This window comes from Haemorhous mexicanus, chromosome 28 (genome assembly GCF_027477595.1).
Source record: "Haemorhous mexicanus isolate bHaeMex1 chromosome 28, bHaeMex1.pri, whole genome shotgun sequence".
Taxonomy (NCBI): domain Eukaryota; kingdom Metazoa; phylum Chordata; class Aves; order Passeriformes; family Fringillidae; genus Haemorhous; species Haemorhous mexicanus.
The window spans coordinates 1,746,085-1,768,599 of NC_082368.1; the positions used below are offsets into that span (position 1 = coordinate 1,746,085).

General features: G+C 61.9%; 2 protein-coding genes across 2 annotated transcripts; both read left to right on the forward strand.

Moving 5' to 3' along the window:
- The first annotated feature begins 46 nt into the window (after positions 1-46).
- Positions 47-8,923, forward strand: DCAKD (dephospho-CoA kinase domain containing). The gene is made up of 5 exons (XM_059869165.1): positions 47-296; positions 3,306-3,423; positions 5,369-5,572; positions 7,369-7,456; positions 7,901-8,923. Exons 1-5 carry the CDS (start codon positions 201-203, stop codon positions 8,184-8,186), a joined length of 792 nt encoding a protein of 263 aa, XP_059725148.1. The 5' UTR covers positions 47-200; the 3' UTR covers positions 8,187-8,923.
- A 6,350-nt stretch (positions 8,924-15,273) lies between these two features.
- On the forward strand, positions 15,274-21,274 carry C1QL1 (complement C1q like 1). Its single transcript, XM_059869529.1, has 2 exons — positions 15,274-15,950; positions 20,572-21,274. Exons 1-2 carry the CDS (start codon positions 15,390-15,392, stop codon positions 20,749-20,751), a joined length of 741 nt encoding a protein of 246 aa, XP_059725512.1. The 5' UTR covers positions 15,274-15,389; the 3' UTR covers positions 20,752-21,274.
- Positions 21,275-22,515: the final 1,241 nt, after the last annotated feature.

The following is a 22,515-nucleotide window of genomic DNA, read 5'->3' on the forward strand; positions in this document are numbered from 1 at the left end:
CCCGTCAGGTGTCTGGGGGTGTCTAGGGGTGGGCCGCCAGTGGCGGGAGGGCTCCCTCCCACCGGGCAGCCGCATGGATGCCCCAGCGGACGGAGAGCCGCAGCCCGTCCCCCCGCTCGCCCGTTCCCCGCTGAAGCCGCGGTGCTCGCGTCTCCACGCGCGAGGGATGGGAGGGATGCTTGAGGGATGGGTCGAGTCTAATGAGGGCGGTGCCAATTGGCTGGGGGAGACACCCCCTCTTCCCGCCAGCCAATAGGCGCGCGGGACACTGCGGCGCGTGTGAAGCCGGGCGGAGGGTGAGTGGTGAGGGCGGGGGCCATGGCGGCCCCGGCGCCCGCGGGGTCCGTCAGGGTGTTTGTCGTGGCGGCGGCTCTTTCCCCGCCAATTAACGATGATTCTTCCCTTTGGCTGCAGCCTTCTCCAGCCAAACACCAGCGCTCTCAGCCCCAAGAGAAATGAGGAGGGCCGGGTGAGGATGGTGCTGGAGGACACGGTCCAGCTTCATCCCCAGCCCCTGTGCTTGTCGGATGGATTGGTTGAGGCTGGCAGCTTATGCTGCGCTCAAAACCCCCAGGTGTTGGGACACGGGAATTTTTGGGCACTTAATTCTTTGGAAAATATTTCCTCAATGCCGTGGGTGCATCTCCCCATTCCTCACTGCAGGAATAGCTCACCGAGTTTTCCTGATCAGCCTCTGTTCCACGTGTTCTGATTTTTCCCCATGTCTGGTTTAGTTGGAACAGGTCAAATATATCCCCCAAAAATGCTGTATTTGGGGGAAAACTAGTTGTGGCTCCTGCCAGTAACATCTGCAGGAGCAAGCTGCCCTCTCCCCTCGTGTGCAGTTCAAACCAGAGCTTGTTAAATATTGATGCCTGAGATCTGTGCTGGCCCTTGGACAGCGCAAGTGTTCAGATCCCTGCCTGGCCCTGCTTTCCAGGATAACCCTTCCAAGGGCTGCTTTCCCCTGCAGTAATTCCTGTGGAGGAGGGACAGAAATAGCAGGGTTTTGGGAGCAAGTCCCAGCTGAGGCTGGAGGCCAGAACGCTGGGTTTACTGCAGTTAAAGGCCTGTTTACAAGGGCAGGAGAGTTTGCAGTGTATTTTTACAAAGTGTATTTATTTCAGTGTATTTTCACAAAGCAGGAGCCTCCACTGCCATGATCCCGCTCCTCCTGGTGCCTTCTCCTACAGGCTGCAGCAGTGGGAGGATAAAGTCCTGGTGGGAGGGCAGGATTTTAACCTGCTGGGATAAATAAACAGCCCCTCTGTCACTCCAAGCCTCCTGTGACACCAGAGAGGCTCCTCATGGGGGCCAAGTCCTGTTTGGGATGCCCATCAGCCTCCCCAGTCACTGCTGTTTGCTGTTCATAGTTTGGCCCTCTCTTTTTCCTGTTGGATCCCCCCTTGTTGCTGCAGGGGAACAGATGTTCCCATCTGCTGTCCTGGGGTCTGGAAGAAGGAAGGAGCTCATGCTGTTGCTGCTTCTACTCCAGCTCTGCCCCTTCCCTCTGCCTCCAGCTGCCACAGGACTTGCCCACCCCCTCCTCCCCCCCATACTGTGGCTTTGGCTCCTCTTTGTAGGACTGAATTGTGACTGAAATGTCTTTTTTTTGTTGTTGTTTTCTAGCCAAAGGGTGGTAGTGCTGTGTTCCCAGCCACCCTGAGCCCTCCTGCAGCCCTCTGTGCCCATCCTGGGGTGCCACTCCTGGGGGGCACTGTGGGCAGTAGGTACCCGGTTCCTTTATGGGCAGAGTTTTTGGGGGGCTGGTGATGTCTGGAGGGAGGGTGGAGACCAGAGCCAGGTTAGGCAGAGTGATGGTGACTGAGATGGGGTTGGGCTGCCAGAGGGAGCAGGATCTGGGCAAGGGGAAGCCAAAGGGTGACTACAGCAGCCTGTGGCTCCTGGCCAAAGGTGATGGAGCCAATTCCTTCTCAGCTGCACCAGTGGGAGCTTCAGCCCCTCACCCTGGTGTCACCCTGGATGAGGTGACAGCAAAGAGCTGTTGTCCTTGGGGCTTTGCAGGACTCAGCTGCTCTGGGCTGGGCTGCAGGAGGGACACTGGGTGTGCACCCTGCTGGGGCTGCTGTCGTTGTGGGATGCAGTTACTCATAGTCCCCTCAGCTCCCCAGAGCTGCCTCTGTGTGGCTGAATCCTTTGGTTTGGAGAGCACACAAGCAGGATTGAGAGGATTGCAGGGTCTGCATTGAGCAGGCAGGTGTTTGTGCAGGAGCTGTGGGAGCAGTGTTCCCAACCCCCTCCAGGGGGGCCAAGGGCAAGCACAGATCTGTGCTCAGGGCAGCTCACAGACACCAGTTTGCTGCTCAGAGCTGTGAGTTCCCTGTCCTTAGGGCTGCCACTGGTGTGGGAATGGGATTCCCTGAGTGCCTCGTGGGCTCTGGTGGTGTCAGAGGTGGCTGAGCTCTCCCTCTCAGGCCTTGTGTGTCCCAGTCCTGGCTCAGATATTGTCTGAGTTCTGCCCCTTTTCACTGCTCCTGGATCACCCTCCACAAACCTGCCAGAAATTTCCTGATTTCTCTGAGCAGATCCAGAGGAGGCCATGGAGATGCATCAAGGACTGGAGCCCCTCTACTCTACATCCAGGCTTGGAGAGCTGGGGGTGCTCACCTGGAGAGGAGAAGGATCCAGGGAGAGCTCTGAGCCCCTTCCAGTGCCTAAAGGGGCTCCAGGAGAGACTTTGGACAAGGGCCTGGAGTGACAGGACAAGGGGAAATGGCTTCCCACTGCCAGATGGAATATTGGGAAGGAATTCCTCCCTGTGAGGGTGGGCAGGCCCTGGTGCCCAGAGCAGCTGGGGCTGCCCCTGAATCCCTGAAAGTGTTCCAGGCCAGCTTGGACAGGGCTTGGAGCAGCCTGGGATAGTGGAGGGTGTCCCTGCCCATGGCAGGAGGTGGACTTGGATGGGCTTTAAGAGCTCTTCCAATCCAAACAATTCCATGATTCCATGGCTCAGGGTGCTGTAGGATGGGGCTCTGGTTTGATGAGGGAAGATGCTAAAGGGGAATAAGTTACTGGAGCTGCAGATAAACCAGCTGGAGGAACTTAGGGCTGGCTCAAGTGGCACATCCAGAGAAGCATTGTTAAATCCAGCACTGTCCTCCTGCATGTGGAAAACCCAGCGCAGGGGGTGCCAAAATCCTGCTGATGTCTCAGTGACACCCTGAGAAAGCAGGAAAATGAGCTTTGAATGAAGTTGCCTGTTTGGGACTAAATATTTGATGTGCTCAGCATGAGCAGAACGGCCTGTCCTGGCATGTTTTCCAGCTCTTCTCTTCCCCTTGCAGAGCACCATGATCCTGGTGGGACTCTCGGGTGGCATCGCGTCGGGGAAGAGCACGGTGGTGGCCGTGCTGCGGGAGCTGGGCTGTGCCGTGATCGATGCCGATGTTATTGCCAGGCAGGGTGAGTTTTCCAGAGCTGCTCCCGCTCCCTGAGGTTCCCCTGACAACCGGGATCGCTGCCGGCAGGCGCTGACGCCAGAGGGTGCTCTGGGTACGTCGCAGAAGGGTTTTCCCTCCCGCTTCCCAGTCCCAGCTGCCCCGGGAGGGGATTGGAACGGGGATGTATTTTTAATAAAGAAAAAAAAGAAGATCATGACCTAATAAACACCGTGGGGAGATTGTACTCTGAGTTTCCATCCCCTGGCGTGGGATGCTTCCCAGGTTTGAAAGCCAGCTCTGGGCAAAAGGAAATGTGGTTCCCTGTCGAGTGGGATCGCTAGGCGAGTCTGACACACCCCCTGAGCCCCAGGACACCAATCCTGTCACTCAGTTACCTTGGTGGCTGAAAGAGAATGTCCCTCTCTGCTGGATGTTGTTCTTCTGGTGATACTGAGAGATCAGACCACAGAATTAATGTGCTCAAACCCCCCCCCAAAAAAAAAAAAAAACCCAAATCAAAACAAAACAAAAAACCAAACAACAACAACAAAAAAAGGCTTGTGCTACTTGGGCTGGAGAAAACCCCAAAATCCCAGATCTGTTGACTCAGTAGGACCAGAGCAGAACTTGTTTTCCCTGATTACCTGTGAGATGTTAATCCCTTCACCCCAACTGGATAATGAGGAGAGCAGAGGTTGCCCAGAGCAGCTGTGGCTGCCCCTGAATCCCTGGAAGTGTCCAAGGTCAGGCTGGATGGGGCTTGGAGCAGCCTGGGACAGTGGAAGGTGTCCCTGCCCATGGCAGGGGATGGGACTGGGTGAGGTTCCCCCCAGACCAGTCTGGGTTTCTGAGGGCTGTGGACCCTGCATGCAGCAGGTTTGGGGTCTGCTGCTGAGCCATGGTGCAATGGTGTCATTTGGAAGTGCCTGAGCTTTTCTGTTTGGTGAAGAACTTACTGTTTAGCCACTCAAAGCTGTGATGCTTTAACATTTTATTGCACTGTAATTCCCCTGGAGGTGCAGGAAATTTGCTGGAGGTGCTAAAAGTCCTCGGAGATGGTAGGAAAACACTACAGATACTCTGTGGAAATTTTCTGCCAATCACTTTATTTTGCACCAATTCCTTTTTTATATGTGTTTGTTTACTATATGGATTTCACCCATCCTGAAACTGCCTCCATGTGATATTCCACAGGAGAAAAAAATTGGTCTTAAAGACTTTTATGAGGTTGGCCTGAGGTTACAACCTGTGGCAATGTTCCTGGATTTGGGAGAGATGATTATCTGTGGTCTGTCCTTCGCTGTGGTTACCCTCAGCTGGAGCTTAATTATGGTTTTATTGCTTCATCCCTTTTGTTGGGGATTTTTTTTTTTGGTGGCTTTAAAGTTATACACTCCTGTAACGTCAGAGCCTCTGCAAGGGTTGATTGGGGATTGAGCTTTCTGTTCATTTTCCTGAAGAATTTAGTGACTGATGTGAAAGATAATAAAAAAAAAACCACCTCAGCAGCATCCAGAGCCCAGTTACAGCAGTGAGTATCCACATAGTGCTGAAGTTTCCAGCTGGTCCTGGTTCCTTTAGGATCTCCCTGCTCCATCCCTGGTGGGAATTGGCTCAGCCCAGCTGCTCCCCCAGCCTTGGCGTGTGGCCATCGCCGTGTCCTCCTGCCCGCCCTGCTCACTGGTCACCCTGAGCAGCAGCACGTGCCACGAGGGTTGTGGTGCTGAATTAATGTCTGCAGGACTTCCATCTCCCAGGTGTCAGCCCTCAAAGGGACCTTGGGCTGGCAGGAGCTGCCAGGCTGTGCAGATGTGGTGCCAGGACAGATGTGCTGGAGGCAGATGTGCTGCCACGGCGAGCATCAGCTCTGTAGTGAATGAGCAAAGCCCATCTGAGGGTGATTGCTGATGCAAACACCAACTGTGCTGTAAAACTGGCTCTCACCCCCAGCTGTTTGATGTTCTCAGTGGTGCAGCCCCACTCCAAGGCCCATCAGCAAATCCTGCAGCACTTTGGCACCGAGATCCTCCTGGAGAATGGCGAGATAAATCGTGAGGCTCTCGGAAGCATCATCTTCTCCCAGCCAGAGAAACGGCGGCTGCTGAACTCCATCACTCACCCTGAGATCCTGAAGGAGATGCTGAAGCAGATCCTGAAGTACTTTGTACTTGGTAAGAGGCCTTGTCCAGCCTGCCAGGACTCCTGCTTGGGCCGGAGCCATCCCTGCTCCCTCTGCCTTTGGTTTGAATGTGGGGAGAGGGACAGGGGTGACAGAGAAAGGGAAGGGACGTTGAGTGACAGCCTTTGTGCTCTGCCTGCGGTGGCCTTTGGTGTCAGTGTTTGGAGGATTCATTCCTGACTCACTCCTGCCTTTCACTGCTGCCCTTCACCGCTTTCCTCTGCGGTTTCAAGTTATCTGTAGGGCCTGGGAGCAGCTTTGCAGAGATTACCCACCGGATAATGCCACACTCCTGAAATGGCCACATATCCCTCCCTGCCCCCAGCCTGCTCCAGCTTCACTGCAAGCTGTGGAGCCCTCTGAGTGTCGATAAGGTGAGGAATGGGCTGACAGCTGTGGCTTCCAAAGTGCCACATCCCCCCTGATAAATGGAACAAATGCAGCTGTCAGGCTGGGCTGGGGAAATGCCAGATAAGATCACCAGCTGTTCTAGAGGTCTCCGTGTAGACAGACAGATGCCTTAATAGAGTCAGTCTGGATTGGTGGTGTTTATCAGAGCTGAGCCCTGAGAGAGCTGAACAGGCTGGGGCACCATGGGGCCGAGCTCTGCTGCAGGGTGAGGAGGAGGAGGAAGCACAAAGGAAGCAACAGGCAGGAATGCCAGGAGCCAGAGATGGAGTCTTGAACTCAAGGCTGCAGGCTGAGGAGGCGGATGCTGTCCTGGCCCTTGGCTAGAGCACTGTGTGGCTTCAGCAGGCTGCTTTGTCCTCATTAGTCAGGATTTAATGATTTGGGATAGCTGGATGTTGTCTCTGAGGATGGCTGTGTAAGGAAAGCTCTGATCGATCAAATCAGAGGGCAGTGAGAAGCCTCTCAGGGCGGAGGTGCCGATGGAATGGTGGCTCCTTGGATGATGATGTCTTTGTCAAGACTTTACTTGCTGTGGGCAGCTCGGTTTTAGGGAGGTTATAAAGAGGGGACACCAGCCTGAGATGTCCCCATGACTGGGGACACACAGGGAAGTGATGTCCTGACTCAGAGCTTTGTCCTCCCTTCACCCTCACCTCAGGGCATCTTCCACCCCCCCAAACACTGGCCAATGGCAGAGGCATGGAGAGAACCAGGGGGACAGTGATTGACTGTGAGAAGCTCTGCTCCCTGTGGTGTCAGAGGTTTTAAACCAAACTCAGCCAGTTTTGGTGAGAGTTGAGCCCTTGGGCTGTGCCTGGAGGCTCCCCTCGCATTTCAGTGTCACAGCTGCAGGAGGTCTGTGGGGATTTCCTTGCTCCCCTTGGAAAAATGGAGCTGTTTAGCCAAAGCTTTTCATAAAGGGAGGAAAGCTGAGCTGGGAAATGTTGGCTTGGATGGCTGCAGCCTGGTGAAGTCTTGGACAGGAGAAGGAGTGGAGAGCAGATCCTGCTGTGGGCACTGCTTCCCAGGAGAGGCCAGCACAGCACACAGCTGCTGCTCCTGCCAGCCAGGCACTGCTGCTCTCATTTCAGCTCCTCGTTTCAGCTCCTCATTATATTTCTGCAGTTTCACCTTTGGTCTGGAGCAGCCAGGTTAGGGTTGTTTTTTTTTTTTTCTCTGGAAACTTGCAATGAAACCATTTTCTCCCTGTGAGAGGGAGGAGAGCCAGCAGGCTCTGCTCCGCTCGGCTGTGATGATGGAGCTGAAGAGCTCCTGCTTGCTTTGCTTTTCCTGGCCATGGTGTGTGTGCAGCATGAGGGCTTTGGGAATGGGGGTTAACTCTGTTCCCTTTTTTGGGGAATGTTGCCATCTCCACAGGTTACCGCTACGTGATCCTCGACATCCCTCTGCTCTTCGAGACTCGTGGATTGACCAGGCTTATGAAATACACAGTGCTGGTTTATTGGTAAGTGCTCCAGGAACTCTGAGGACAGGGACAAAGCCACCTCTCTCAGAGGGGACCATCATGTGCCTCCTCTCTGGTGAAGGTTCAGCCTCAGCCCAGGTGCAAAGCCTGTTGAGAGAAGCAATACCTCCCTTTATAGTGCATGAGGGCCTTCCTGAGCTTTCCCTGGAACCATCATAGAGGGGAATTCACTGCCTTTGGGCCTTCCACAACTCATGCCCTGTCAGGGCAGGATCTGGGGCACTGTTACAGGCTGTATGAATGCTGAGAACAGCCCAGGCAGCAGTGGCTCTGCTGATCCAAGTGCAGGCTGACTGTGTCAGAAATGACAAGGGGGCGCCTCTCTCATTCCCCCTTTATCCCAGTGATTCCCCCTGCTGCCCGAGGAAGGCAGATCCCCCGTTCCCTCCCAGCCCCAGCTCAGCCCCGTGCTCTGCCCGGCAGTGACCCCCCGACGCAGCTGGCGCGGCTGATGAAGAGGAGCGGGCTGGGCGTGGCCGAGGCCAAAGCTCGGATCAGTTCCCAGCTGCCCCTGGAGGAGAAGCGCAGGTGGGCGACCCACGTCATCGACAACTCCGGGGACTGGGAGAGCACTCGCCGGCAGGTCCTGCAGCTGCACACCCGCCTCGAGGATTCCCTGGATTTCCTCTGGGCACGGCTGGCGGTGGGCACGGCTTTTGCCGGCCTCGGCGGGCTGGTGTTCCTCCTCATCCGGCATTTCATCTCTTAATTCACCGTTTCTCTTAGGCAGGGAAAGGGCCTGAATTTCCCCCTTTGAAAAGGGCAGTGAAAGGCCACCTCTATTAATGAGCTTTGCCAGCTGAATGCAGACAGCGGCATGAGGCGTCTCCTTGCACACTTCCCAAGGTGAACACAGCCAGAGGTTTTTTCAGGCACATTCTCCCTGCTCAGGTTCTCACCCACCAGCTGTGCCTGTGGGATGATGCCCTTGTCCCCATGTGGGTCTATTGTGGGTCTTCAGGGAGCTGAGGCACTTTAATCTGGGACAATCTCACTTTAATCGGGTACAATCTCACTTTAAGATCTTCCAGGACAATCTCCTCCCTAGGGCTGGGTGCCTTCTCAGGCCCTGTTATTGCCTGCAGTGTCCCCTGGGGTGATTCCCCATAGCTCAGCCCTCCTATTCCAAATTTAGACTTGGGATTTCCCCTCTTTCATGTTGATTTAATGGAAACTTGTTAAATCAGTGAGGGGGAGGACAGCACCTCATTCACATGGATGGGGTGTTCAGCTTGCTGCTCCTCGCCCCTGCCCTCTGCCTCTGTGGCCATCACTCATGGGTCACCCTTGGCTTTGGATCCAAGGGTGTGAGAGGCTGAGACCTGGGCTCTGCCTCATTCAAACTCATTTCCTGCTGTTTGAGCAGCAGTTCCCCGGTGGGAGAGCCGAGCCTGGGCGAGGCGGGTGCTGGGTCTTCACTTTTGTTTTAATAAAACACTGAAAGCAGCTGCTCCACATCCCGTGGCTCTTCCAAGCCTGCTCCCAGGCTGTTCCTATGCCGGGGCACGGCTGCACTCTGTAAAGTTCAGCACACGCAGGAAGAGCTGCTGGCTGCTCCTGCTTTTCCCAGTAAACATCCCTGAGCTGCTTCAGGAGCTGCTTGGAGCATCAGCCCTGCCATGGCCTTCCTTGTGTTGGCTCTGGGCACCCCACAGGGTGGGTCTGCCTTGCCAGGATGTGATCCTGGACCTGCTGTGGTTCTCTATGGCCAGCACGTTCCCTCTGGGGTACCCCTGTCCCCAGTGCCATTGCTTGCCCCCACACTTTGAGAAAGGTGGGTGCTGCCAGCCCCTGGCTACCTCTGTGCATATGGGATCCTCCAGCGTGTTCCCACCCTCCTGCCTGGCCTTGGGCCTGTGAGGCAATGTCCTGCCTGTCCCCTGTGCCATACTTTAGGATGGTTCCAGCCATCCTGGGGTGTCTCCAGCCAGCACCTGCCCCTTTTTTGGGCCAGGCACTCTTCCACCTCTGTCCTCCCCTGAGCCGCAGTGTGTGGCCGCAGCTTCCGTGTCTCACCCACCCGGAGAGAACTGGTGCAGCCCCAGGGAGCCTCCCTGAGCTGGAGCCCCCACCTGGCTACCCCGACTCTTCCAGCCGTAGCCGAGCGCTGACCACTCCTGCTCTAAATGCTCCGTAATTGTGCCGTGCCGCTGGAGTCCCTCGCAGCCAGCCATCAATCAGGGCCGGAGCGGGATTTCTCGGCCGAGATAAGAGCCAGTTCCGCCTCCCTCCCGCCCGCCTCCGCGATAAATGGGGCCCGGGGTGGAAGGATGGAGCGAGACGGGCCGTAATCGCATTTGGCGCTTTGCTCCCGCCCGGCTGACGTTCGCCCGCCGCTAACGAGTTTAGCGGGGCCGGGAAAGCGAGCGGATCTAGGGGCATGCTGAGGCACAGGACTGCCCACGGCCGGGGGAGCCTGCTCTGGGGGTCCTGGACTGAGCCCCCTGCGTGGGCTGCACCCACGGGGGAAGGGCTCTGGAGCTTGGCCATGGAGTTGTGTCCGTGGAAGCTGTGTGGTGCCCATCCGTGGGAGCGGCCCCAGGATTGCCTCAGCACCACCAGTCCCACTCCTGCCCATCCCACACCCCAGCCAAACCCCCTCGGGGACAAGCCCATGGCCACCAGTGGCCGTGTGGCCAAGCCTCAGCCATCCCCTGTCGGTGACAGATGGCTCAGCTCCCTGGACCGGGCGGTATCGGCGATCAGTGGCCATGGAGGGGACCTGGAGTACAGCCTGGCTGAGCGCCTGCGCTCCTGGAACAGGTTCTGCCCCTGAGCGGGCTCCACGTGGGCTCCCAAGGCCCGTGGGTGCTGATGGAGGATCGCGGGTCCTGATGGAGGATCGCGGGGCTGATGAAGAATCGCGGGTGCTGCACCACGGCCCCAGCCCCGGCGCAGCCCCGGGGCGTTGAAGCCGCCCCAGCTCGCAGCACGTCCCGCCATCGATCGCGGAGCAGCCGCCACCGTCACCGCGGGCCCGCGCCCACCGGGGCGGCTCGAGCAGAGCCGGCCCCGCGCCGCGAAGCCAAATATTTGACTGTGCAAATTGGCGGCCGGATCGATTCTGCTGCGGCTGGCGGGGGCTGGTGACAGACGGGCCCTCCTCCTGACGCACCCCTGCTCCTGCAGGCCCCCCCGGAGCAGTTCCTTCCCCAGTTCACCCCCTTCCTGGGGCACCCCCTCTCCTCTGCACCCCTTCCTCGGAGCATCCCCTTCCCCATTCCTGAAACCTCCCTTTCTCGGAGCTCCAGCCCTGGAGCACCCCCTTCACAGAGCACCCCCTCCCTGGGGTGACCCCTTCCTCAGAGCACCCCTTTCCTGGTGTACCCCATTCCTGGAGCCCCCCTTCCTTGGCACACATACCATGGGACACCCACTGGGCCAGGGGTGGGGTCAGATGTCCCCTCATGAAGCTGCAGGTACAGGGTGATGTCCCCCCATGGAATGTGTCCCCAGGTGTGAACTGGGTGGGCGCCTCAATTACCACAAGGGGGAACAGGCCGGGGTGGGGTGAGTGCGGTGTCACTGCATGGCACTGGTGTCACCGGTGTCACTGCATGGCGTCTGTTGTCACAGGTGTCACTGTCACTGCACGGCCCCCGGGGTGTGGCACAGTGTCAGTGTCACTGCACACTTCCCTGGGGTGGCACATGGTGTCACCATGGCTGCACAGCCCCACTCGTGTCACACGGAGCTGCTGCGCAGCCCTGCGGTGTTGCACAGCTTCACTGTTGCTCCCTGGAGTGTCACATGGTGTCACTGTCACCGCGCAGTGCACAGGGTGTCACTGTCACTGTGGGGCCGCCGGGTGCCACGCAGTGTCACTGCAGCTCCCGTGGATTATCACACAGAGTCACCGTCAGTGCCTGGTGCTGGGGCTGTCACACAATGCTATGTCACTGCGTGGCCCACGGGGTGTCACCCACTGTCACCGTCACTGCCGGCCCACAGTGTATCTTCCAGTGTCACTGTCACTGCATGGCCCACGGGTATCACCCACTGTCACCGTCACTGCGCAGCCTGGGGTGCCACATACCGTCACCGTGCAGGACACTCCCCGGTGCCACCCCCGCACACCCTATCGCCGGCACCCACTTGTCACTGCGCACCCCCTCCGTGTCACACCCCTCCCCCGGCGGCCGTGGGGCACCCCCGCGACAGCACAGCTGGTGCCAGCACCCCAAATCCCGGCTGCTCCCACCTCACGTCCCCCTGGGGGACACGTCCCCGAGCCGTCCCCTCCGCCAGCCATGCGGCCGTCGCCTCGCAGCACTCACCGCCGGCGCTAATTAACTGCCGGTGTTGGCAGCCCTTAATTGCCGCGCGGTGGGAGGGTGACGAGCCCCGCCGTGTCCGTAATGAGAGGCAGCGTGACGGGGACAGGGACGGGGGATGTGCCACCCACACCTTGCCCTCCTCCTGCCTGCGGCCGGGCTCTCCCCGCTGGGCAAGGGACAGTGCCTGGTGTCAGGCTGGGACATGCTGGGATGGTGCTGGCCCCAGGGCCAGCCTCTGGGTCCGCTGGCTGGCCACCAGCCAACTGCTCAGCTAGCCAGACAAGCAGACAAGCAGCTGGACAGACTGGTGGTCGACTGGCCAGCCAGCCAATCGGCCATCTAGCCAGCTGGCCAGCCAGGCAACCAAGCCACCAGCCAGGCAGCCCACCCCCATCCATCCATCTGACCGGCTGGGTGTGCCACGAGCCCGCTCACTGCCAGGAAGCCAGTTGGCCACCAACCACCAGCTCACCAACCAGCCATCCACTTGTCCTTCAAGGGCAGCAGGCAGCTGGGCCTCCTTGCCCACAGCTGAATGTCCCTCTCCCGTGTCCCTTGTCCTTCCAGAGCCCATCCTGAGGACACAGTTGGAATTTGGGGGACAGCATCCAAACTCCTCAGGGCCTGCAAACGTCCACTCCTTCCCCAGGCTCGTCACCGTGGGCCGACATTGCACTCCTTGGTTGTGTCCAGCTCTGTTTTAATTCCAGCTGAGCCACGCCTGGGCTGAGCCCGCCCGTGCTGAGACACGGTAGCACAATGTCCCTGTCCCCCTGGCCAAGTGTGGTCCTATGGGCAGCATCTGCCACAATGCCAGGAGGGGAAACTGAGGCACAGCACAGTGCCGGCCCCACGAGCCCCCTGCCCTGGCCCGGCCACCCCTACCCTTCCCCAAATCCTCCTCCATGAGTTCCACAGCAAGCAGGAGGTGGTGGGCATGGCCACCCCCGGCCAAAGCTGCGCCCCTGGAGCATTGATTGTCCCTGTCCCCGCTGCTGGCGTCCCCAGCACGGCCCACCCGCCCCCGCGCCGCGTTGCCAAAGCAAACAGCCGAGGGCTCGGCCGGCATCGATTCTGCGGGAGCTGCTGTTTGCTTAACCTTTGCAGAGGAGCGGCGGGCGTCGAGCGGAGCCGCAGCCACCGCCACCGCCGCAGCCACCGCCGCAACAGCTGCAGCCACCGCTGCCACTGCTGTCCCCACAACCGCTGCAGCCACCGCTGCAACCACTGCAACCACTGCAACCACTGCTGTCACCACAACCCCTGCAGCCACTGCCGCAACAGCCACCCCTGCCACCACGGCCCTGCAGCCACCACTGCCACTGCTGTCACCACAGCCACCACAGCCACCACCATCACTGCAGCCACCACCGCAACCACTGCAGCTGTGACAGCCATTGCTGTCACCACTGCAACAGCCACTGCAACAAGCACGGCTGCCACCGCTGCCACCACAGCCACTGTGGCCACCACCACTACCACTGGAGTCACTGCTGTCACTGCGATCACTGCTGCCATCTCTGCCACCACAACCATGGCAGCCACTGCTGCTGCCACCTCCCGCCTTTGTCCCTTTCCCAACTCCTGCACTCCTGACTGTGGCCTTTTGGAGCTTTGCCAATCCATTCCCTGTGCCCCAGTGGATGGAGCTGGTTCGAGGGGCTGCACTGCACCCCGTGCAGGGTTTGGGGACAGGGAGTTCCTCAGGGGCTCCAGCCAGTGTCACCTGGGCTGTTGTACCCCCATACAGTGCTGCTGTCCCACAGGCTGTCCTGGCTCTGCACCCGGCTGTAGGGCCACAGCTTGGGGACATGGTGGCCGAGGGTGGTGGCCTTGCCATGGGGACAGGGCAGCCCAGAGTGATGCAGTGGCCTGGGGTCGTGGCTATGCCAAGGGGACACAATGTCCTGTGGCAACAAGGTGGCCTGGGGCTGTGTCCCCACCACAAGGATGCAGTGGCCAGGACCGGGGATGTCCCCTGAGCCTCCAGGTGAGACGAGCGCCCTGATGCAGCCAGCGTGGGCCTGTCCTCTCTCTATGTCCCCACCATGGCCACCCTGTCCCCACACAGAGCCCCCTGCCCACCCGGGCCACCCCCTCCCCACGCTGCTGGTGACTCATGCAGCCCGTGACCTCGCCAGGCGTATTTTTAGGCACTTGTTAAAACAGAAAGATAACGAGGAATGGGGGGGTGTGGAGGGGGGCGACAAAAGTGATGGAGAAAAGCATCAGGGAAACAGCTGGTGACATAATGGTAACAAACTTTGAGGGGGGGTACGGTGCTGGCAGCACCCCCACCCTAAAATACTCTCCCCCTCCCCAGCCTTGTAAAGACCCCAGGAATAATTGCCTCCTTAAAGGTAGCTAATTGATTTCTGCTCGCTGATTAAAGCTTCTGCGGGAGCCAGGGGACATGCGGGGGCGATCGATGGCTGTCAAAAGTCCCCTTGGTTCCCCCTCTTTTGGGGCGGGGCTGGGGCTTGTCCCCCGTGTGTCCCCTGGGCTTTGGCACCATTGCACAGGCGTGGGGGGGATGAGGGGATGCACCCCCAGGGTGTTTTGGGGGCAGGGGGATGATGACCCTATGGCGCTCACAGGTGCCGCTGAGGTTGATGCCACCTCGGTGCTGTCACTGAACCGCTGTGGCGGCCCCGGGCCGCTCTCTGCCTGTGTGTCCGTGTCGCCCTCCCCCATCCCCGCGTCCTTCGCTCACCCCCGGCGCTGGCGGCGCCTGTCACTTGCCATCGCGTCCCGCTGTCCCCGCCGAGGCTGATGGAGATGGCAGGCGACGGAGCGGGCGCAGCCGCGTGTCCCCACGCCATGGGCCCGCCGGTGCTCGGCCCCGGGCACGGCTCTTTTGCGCAGCCCGGCCACGCCGACGGTGGCACCTGCGGCTGCCCCGCTGTCACTGCGGCCTTTGCCACCAGCGGTGACATCCCGTCCCACGGACCCACGGTTGACCGCGATGGATGCTTGGCCACGTGAGTGTCACCTGGGCTGTCCCAAAGTGTGATCCCTCGTGGGAGGGGAAACTGAGGCAGGGAGTAGGGGCGGACCCTGGGGACCACCCCCCGTGGGTTCTTCTGTGGGGACACGGGTGACGGGTTCCAAGGTTGTCCCCAGATCCACGGGGGCACTCGGAGTGCTCGGGGCCTGGCGTGGGGACAGGGCGTGGCTCGGGTGACCACGCGAGGCCCGGTCACCGAGGGATCCCCCCCCTTGGAGGAGGGGGGTCAGTGGGGCAGCAGGGGCCGATCCCACCTCCCTGCCTCAGTTTCCCTCCCTCGGAGAGGAGGGGGTCGCGTGTGGGCGGGACGGGGGCGCTATCACGGGCGTGGTTAACACCGACGGAGGCGTGTCCGGGATGGATGGGCGGGATCGAGAGGCGAGTTGGGCGGTGAGATGGGCGTGGCCCGGCGGGGGTGGGCGTGGCCCGTGCGGCGCGGGGCGCACCGGAGCCAGCGGAGCGCAGCGGAGCCGCCGCCGCCGCCGCCGCCAGCCCGAGCCCCCCCGCCGCCGCCGCCCTGCTCCCCCCCGCCGGCACCATTCCCTCCCCCGGGCGCCAGCGCGCCCCGGCCGGGCGGCGGCTCAGCCTGGGCCGGAAAACTTTGCTGGCGGCCGCGGCGGGGGTGGTGATGGTTCTGGTGCTGGTGGTGCTCATCCCGGTGCTGGTGAGCTCCGCCGGTACCGACGGCCGGTACGAGATGCTGGGCACCTGCCGGATGGTCTGCGAGCCCTACGGCCCCGCCGCCCCCCCACAACCGGCCGAACGCGGCCCCCTCCCGCCGCCCTCCACCCTGGTGCAGGGTCCCCAAGGCAAACCGGGGAGACCGGGGAAACCGGGACCGCCGGGACCGCCCGGAGAACCGGGACCGCCGGGGCCGGTGGGGGCGCGGGGTGAAGCAGGAAGACCGGGACCCCCGGGATTACCGGGACCGGGCGCTACGGGGGCGGTGAGCGCGGCCACCTATAGCACGGTGCCGCGGGTCGCCTTCTACGCCGGCCTCAAGAACCCCCACGAGGGCTACGAGGTCCTCAAGTTCGACGACGTGGTCACCAACCTGGGCAACAGCTACGACGCCGCCTCGGGCAAGTTCACCTGCGCCATTCCCGGCACCTACTTCTTCACCTACCACGTCCTCATGCGAGGCGGCGACGGCACCAGCATGTGGGCCGACCTCTGCAAGAACGGGCAGGTAAGGGCTGCCCATCCCGGCTCCCTCCGCGGGACCGGGAGCTCTGTCAAGCACGGGAGAAGGGCTATGGTTGCTTCCCCGTCCTTTTCCTGGCCTCAGCGACGTGCCCTGTGGGTGTACCAACCTTCTCCTGGCCCCAGGAATGCACCCCCAGGTTGCCACATCCTCTTTGTGCTGATGATGGACCGCGGGTTCTTCCCCAGGGGCCCCGTCCTTTTCCCGGCCCCTGGATGCTCTCCTGGCTGCTCCATCCTTCTCCTTGCCCCGGGGATGCACCCCCAGGGTGCCACCTCCTTCTCCCTGTGCTGATTACAGACTCTGGGTGCTTCCCCAGGGGCCCCATCCTATTCCCAGCCCCAGAGATGCATCCCCAGGGTGTCACATCCTTCTCCCAGTGGCAGTGATGGGCTCTGGGTTCATCTCTGGCACGCCACATCCTTCTCCCAGACGCTGCCATGCACCTCTGGGGTGCTTGTTCCTTCTCCCAGTGGTGAAAATGGGCTCTGTGTGCACCCCCAGAATGCCCTGTCCTTTTCCTACCCCCAGGGATGTGCCCCCAGGGTGTTCTGTCCCTCTCTCGGTGACAATGATGGGATTTGGGTGCGTTTCCAGGGTGCCACATCCTTTGTCTGGCCACGGGGCTGTAACTCCAGGGTGCCCTGTTCTCCTCACAGTGACATGATGGACTCGGGGTGCACCCCCGAGGGGCTCTGTCCTGCTCCCATCGCTGGAGCTGCATCCCCAGGTTGCTCCTTCCTTCTCCCAGTGACAATGACGGGCTCTGATTGTGTCCCCGGGGTGCTCCCCGCCCTGAAGGAGCAGCCCTGGGGTGCCCTGTCCTTCTCCCAGAGACAGCGCAGGGCTCCGGGTGCACCCCTGGGGTGTCCCATCCTCCTCCTCCCGTTCCCAGACGCTGCCCTGTGTGCCCTGTCCCTCTCCCAGTGCTGGGGACAGTCACCATCCACCCTGAGGTGTCCCCAGGGGTTCCCTCAGCTCTTTCCTTGGCCACGGAGATGGTCCTTGGGGTGCCTTGTGATGTCTTGTGGTGCCTTGGGGCACCCCCACAGCGTCTCCGGGGTGCCTCCCCCGGCCATGCCATTGTCCCCGGGGAGGTCCCTGCGGTGACAGGGCTCCTCGGCAGGGACAGCGGCCTCGAGGGGGGCAGTGCCTGCCCCGCTTTTGGGGGGCCGCGCCCCCAGCCCGGAGCCGGCTCCGCTGCTGCTGCTGGGTCAGGAGAGACGGGCTGCGTGGGGACCCCGCGGGGACACACACCCCGAGGGTGGCTCCATCCTTCCCCCTCCCCTCTCCCGCATCCCCACGACCTCATCCCGCTGGAACCCCCAATGCCAGGACACAGCCTCGCCATCCGCACGCTTTTCGGGTGCCCCTTTCCCAAGCCATGTCCCCCTCCCGGCCACGACTCTAGGGACAAGACGTGGCTGTGCCCCCCGGGATGCCACCCGAGTTCAGTTCCCCTGGATGTCACCGCAGCCGGCATTCCCGCCGGATCCATCCACTCTGCTCCCGCTTCCCAGCGTTTCCTCCGGCACCACAACCCGCGATGCATCCTTGTCATGAGGATGCAGGACCCCCAAAACCGAGTTATCACCCCAGAAACAGCCAGGGTGTGAGGAGTGGGAGCCTTGTCACGGCCACCGCGCCGAGCCCTCCCCGAGCCCTTCCTAGCGGGAGCACAGCAGGAGCCGCTCGGCAGCTTTTCTGCATTCAAACACTTCAAATTTCCTTTTATTGTGATTATTTTTGTCCTCCCCCGCCCTCCAGCCTTAAATTTTGGGGGTTTCCAGCTCTGCTTGGCACTTCTGGCTCTTTCTCCCAAGCAACATCCGTTTAACTCCAGACTGAGCACCCCAAAAACTCACCTCAAACCTTTGGCCTCCCCCAAAATCTTTTTGGGGACCACCCCAAACCTTCCTACCCCCCCCCCCCCCCCCACCAGCTCTGCGGGGCATCGACATTCCTGGATGAATTTCCAGAAGCTATGGAGCCCCTTGTCAAGAGGAGCTGCGCTCGGGCCGGCGATGCAACTTAATTAACTGCTTGTTAATTACTAACAAGGCACCGCCGCATCGATATCTATAAAGAAGATCCCCCTCAATGGCCCGAATAATTAAAAAATTGGGTTATTTAGGGGGTTGCTGCCAAAAATCCTCCGTCCCTGGCATGGTGTGGGGTTCCCAGCAGACAAAGGTCAATCCTGGCATATTCAGAGCGAGTCAGAACTTGGGGGGCCTCCTCTGGCCCCCCAAAATCCCCCGGGTGCTGTCGGTTTGGGGGCTGCCCATCACCGTTGGGTCGGGGCTGGAGTTAATGAGAGCCAGGGGAGCTGCTGGTGGTGCTTAATTAGCATTAATTATTATTTGTATTAGCCCGTAGCTGAGGCGAGGACAGCGGGAGGGGGGAAATGGATGGACAGAGGGACAGATTGATTGATTGATGGACAAACAGACAGGGCTGGTACCAGGTGGTTTTGGGGTCCCCATGCTGCAGAAGGCCATCCCCAGCTCAGGGAGGGTCACAGCCCCAGGGGACTGTTGGGGACAGTCCCCAAGGGTACACAAGGATGTGCTGGGGGGTCCTGGGGGCACCCACTGCCGTGTCTGGGGGTCGGGGGGCATCTGCTGATGCACCCAAGGGCCCTGGGGGGCACCTGCTGCTGTGCCCGGGGGTGCTGGGAGGGCACCCAGAGCTGTGCCCAAGGATCCTGAGGAGCATCTGCCACTGTGTTTGGGGTCTTGAAAGACACCTCGGGGTGCTGGGCCATGGTGGCACGTGGGGCACGTGGTGTCCCCGAGGCCCCAGGTGTCGCCGCACATGCAGCACCCCACTGTCCCCAGGCCGCCTGAAAGCTCCTGGGTGCAGCCACCTTGGGGACCACTCCAGAGTGTCCCCAGCCCCGGGGACACCCCCAGCATCGTCACTGGGGTCAGGGAGAGCAGCTGCAGCACAGCCCAGGCTGGGGCCATGCCACCCCCGTGACTCCCAGCTCCTGGCCGCGCCATGGGGAAACTGAAGCACACAACAGGATAAGGGGGTGAGGCCATGGCGGGGGGCCGTGGTGGCAGCCCCCCTCCTGTGCCACTGCGGTGCCTGGAGCGGCTCAGCCCGGGCCCAGCGCTGCCATTTATCTTCCCTGGTTAGCGAGGGCTGGCGGGCGCGCCGTGATGAGGCGGCTCCTTAACGAGGGAAGACGGATGGCACCAGGGCAGCTCCAGCTGTGGCGGGGGGGACGGTGGTGGGAGCCCGGCGCCAAATGGCTTTTCCTGGCTCTCCTTCCTCACGGCTTCTTCCTCCACTCCTGTTCCGCAGCAGGACCGCCTGGGAGAGGCAGCGTCCCCTGGAGATTGGGGGGCTGTGACTGACCGGGATTCAGGGTCCCCCACCGGGAATGGGGACCCTCGCGGTGGCAGAGTAGACACAGGGTGGCTTTTAACAGGGTGAGTGTTGCTGGTGGCATGAGGGACACGGCTGCGTGGGCAAGTCCTGTGGGATCACCTGCCTGGCCGTCTGTAGGTTCCAGAGTTAACAGCGTCCCACCCCAGCATCGCAGGCTGTCGGTGGGCTCGGGGAGGTGCAACTGGGGAGGAGTGGTCCCCCGGGACTCCGCTCCTGGGGACAAAGGACAGGACTGCAGGGGACAGCCGTCCTTCTCCCGCCGCTCCGGGACACCGAAGCCGCTCGCCGGTGCCTGCCCGCCCCGCGCGAGCCAATTAAGAGCCGATTCTCGTCGGTTGTAATTAGCGGCACCTTCTCCCGGCGCAGCGCTTCTGCATTTCACTTGGGATTTCAGCAGCCGCCTTGTCACTGTCACCCAGCGCCGCGATCTCCCCGCGAGGCGCCGGCGGAGATTTGATTACCCAAAGAATTCTGCAGCGGCAGCGGGCTCCAGCCACGGAACCGCTTCTCCGGGCGGTGACGGCTCCTCTGGCTCTGCCGGCAGCCAGGAAACCTTTCTGGGGGGAGCATCCTGCCCCGCGGTGGGTGCGGGTCCATGTCACGGGGGATGTGAGTTCAGCCCTCTCCACACGCTCACTGTCCCCGTGCAGCTCCCGGGAAGCGCTCCGGGATGCGGGGTTCAGTGGTTTGGGTTGGGGCTGGGCTGGGAGATGGGGTCCTGTGTCCCAGGCATGGCCCTGGATCCAAACCCAAAGACGGGGTCCTGTGTCTGAGCTGTGCATCCAAATCCGGAGTCAGAGTCCTGTGGGAGAGCCGTGGTCCCATGTGGAACTGTGGTGCCACGTCTGACCCACGGTCCTGTTCGGAGTTCCGTCAGAGCTGTGGTCCTGTGGCTGGGCTGCAGTCCTGCACCTGACCCCAGAGCCGCAGTCACGCGTCTGTGCCACTGTGCCCCGTCAAACCCAGAGCCGCGGTCCCGCGTCGGTGCCCGCCGGGTCAGAGGGGGCTGCGGGCGGTGCTCGGCGGAGCCGCCTCCCCCCGGGACCGCCGCCTCTCCCCGGGACCCGCTCACCCGCGGGGGATCCCGGGCGCCCCACGCTACCCCGGGGCGGGTGGATCTGATGTGTGTGAGGCGGACCCGGCGCGTCCCGTGGGATCCGCGGGCCGAGGCGTGCCCTGAGTCGGTCCCGCGGTGTCCCCTGGGCAGGTCCGGGCCAGCGCCATCGCGCAGGACGCCGACCAGAACTACGACTACGCCAGCAACAGCGTCATCCTGCACCTGGACGCGGGGGACGAGGTCTTCATCAAGCTGGACGGGGGCAAAGCCCACGGCGGCAACAACAACAAGTACAGCACCTTCTCCGGCTTCATCATCTACTCGGACTGAGCCCGGAGCCGCCGCGCCGCCCCCGGCGCCCCCCGCATCCGCCCAGCCCCGCGGCGCCGCCCCGGCCTCCCCTCAGTGACCCCCCCAGCCTCACGGCGTCCCTGGGCCGTGGTTCGGTTCCCTGCTGCCCCCCAGCTCCCCCCGCTCCTGCCCAGCCCCGCGGCACCCGCTGCCCAGCCCACGGATTCCCCCTCCCCACGCTCCCGGCTGCCCCGAGTCCCCTTTTCCCGTCAGCTCACACGAAGGCTGCCAATCCAGGGCTGGGGGCTGCAGAGGCTTGGGGGTGGCAAGAGGCTGGGGGTGCCCCTCGCGCTGCCCCACGGCACCCCCATCCCCGGCCGTGGCCCCCCTGTCCCGCCGCTGCTCTCTACTCGCCCTGGGGGCGCTGCCGGGGCTCTCGGGGTCCGGCTGTACAGACGCGGTGTCCTCGGGCCGGGGGGGCTGTGCTGGGGCGGGGGGAGCCGCCCTCCTGCCCCCCCCCGCCGGGGTGACAACATGGTAAAGCAGAGCTGTGATCTCTCCCGGTCTGCTGTGTGTGTCCCCAGTGTCCCCAACCCCGGGGACGGGGTCTTTCTGCCACCACCACCTCCCACCCCCAGGCCGTTTCCTTTATCAAACCAGCCCAGCCCCGAGAGGCTCCCTGTCCCTGCACCGCCGTCAGTGGCGCCACTTGGGTGCCACCCTTACCACGACCCTGTCCCCAGAGCCCAGGTGACCCCATGAGGGGGTGTCCCCTGAGAAACACAGCATTGCCACTGCTCGGGGAGGGACACGGTCAGGCCACACGGAGCCACTGGGACCCTCGGGCACTCGCGCCCCTCACCGCTGCCTCGGCACGGGCGGGACGTGGCGCAATTCGTGGTGACAGCGGGAGCCCGGGGCCAGCGGCTGCGGTGGGATCAGAGGATGGGAGCCCTGGGAACACTGGGACAGGACGGGGATGGGTGTCCTCCTGGCCGTATGTGCGTGTGTCCCCGAGAATGAGTGTTCATGTCCCCAGGTGTGTGTCTGTGTCCCAGGGCTGTGTGTCCCTCAGGTGTGTGTGTCTGTCTGTGTCACAGGGGAGTGCGTGCCCCCCAGGTGAGTGTATGTGTTCCAGATGTGTGTGTGTTCCAGATGTGTGTTTGTTCCAGATGTGTGTGTGTTCCAGATGTGCTCCCTCCCCCAGCTCTGTGCGTGTGTCCCAAGCCCCGGCGGCTCCCGGCGCTGTTCCCCAGCACCGATCCCGGCTGGAGGCGGCGGCGGGGCCGGGCTGGATCGCAGCTTCGAGCAGAAGGTCCCCAAGAACGGTGCGGTGGAAGCGCAACCAGGGGACCCTCCCGGACCCTCCGGAAGTATCCGAAACCCCCCAAACCCCCTCGGGAGCCCCGGGACCTTCCAAGACCCCCGAGGCCACCTGGACCTTCCAGGACCCTCCAGGACCTTCTAGGACCCCCTGGGACCCCCTGGACCTCCCAAGCCCCCCCGGTACCCCCGGGACTTTCCCGGACCCCCGGAACCTTCCCCTCCACGCCGCCCGCCGGGGCTCGGAGCTGCAGCTGCTGCTGTCGCCGGCAGGGGGCGCAGGCGGCGACGAGACCGCAGCTCCCATGGCCCATCGCGCGGGGCTCGGGACTACAACCCCCATGAGGCACCACGCGCGACGCAGCTAATGGCAGTCGGAAAGCGGAGCGGGACCAATCAGAGAGCAGGGCGGGACCTCGCGGGCAATTTAAAGGCGGCGCGGGGGCGGGAACCCGCCTGGAGCAGAGCAGAGCAGAGCAG

Excerpts from the sequence above, each read along its gene's own strand:
- DCAKD (XM_059869165.1), top strand. The coding sequence starts at position 201 with ATGAGGGCGGTGCCAATTGGCTGGGGGAGACACCCCCTCTTCCCGCCA. Across the intron at positions 3,424-5,368 it reads CGATGTTATTGCCAGGCAGG|TGGTGCAGCCCCACTCCAAG; the intron begins GTGAGTTTTCCA and ends TGATGTTCTCAG. Across the intron at positions 7,457-7,900 it reads TACACAGTGCTGGTTTATTG|TGACCCCCCGACGCAGCTGG; the intron begins GTAAGTGCTCCA and ends TCTGCCCGGCAG.
- C1QL1 (XM_059869529.1), top strand. The coding sequence starts at position 15,390 with ATGGTTCTGGTGCTGGTGGTGCTCATCCCGGTGCTGGTGAGCTCCGCC. Across the intron at positions 15,951-20,571 it reads ACCTCTGCAAGAACGGGCAG|GTCCGGGCCAGCGCCATCGC; the intron begins GTAAGGGCTGCC and ends TCCCCTGGGCAG.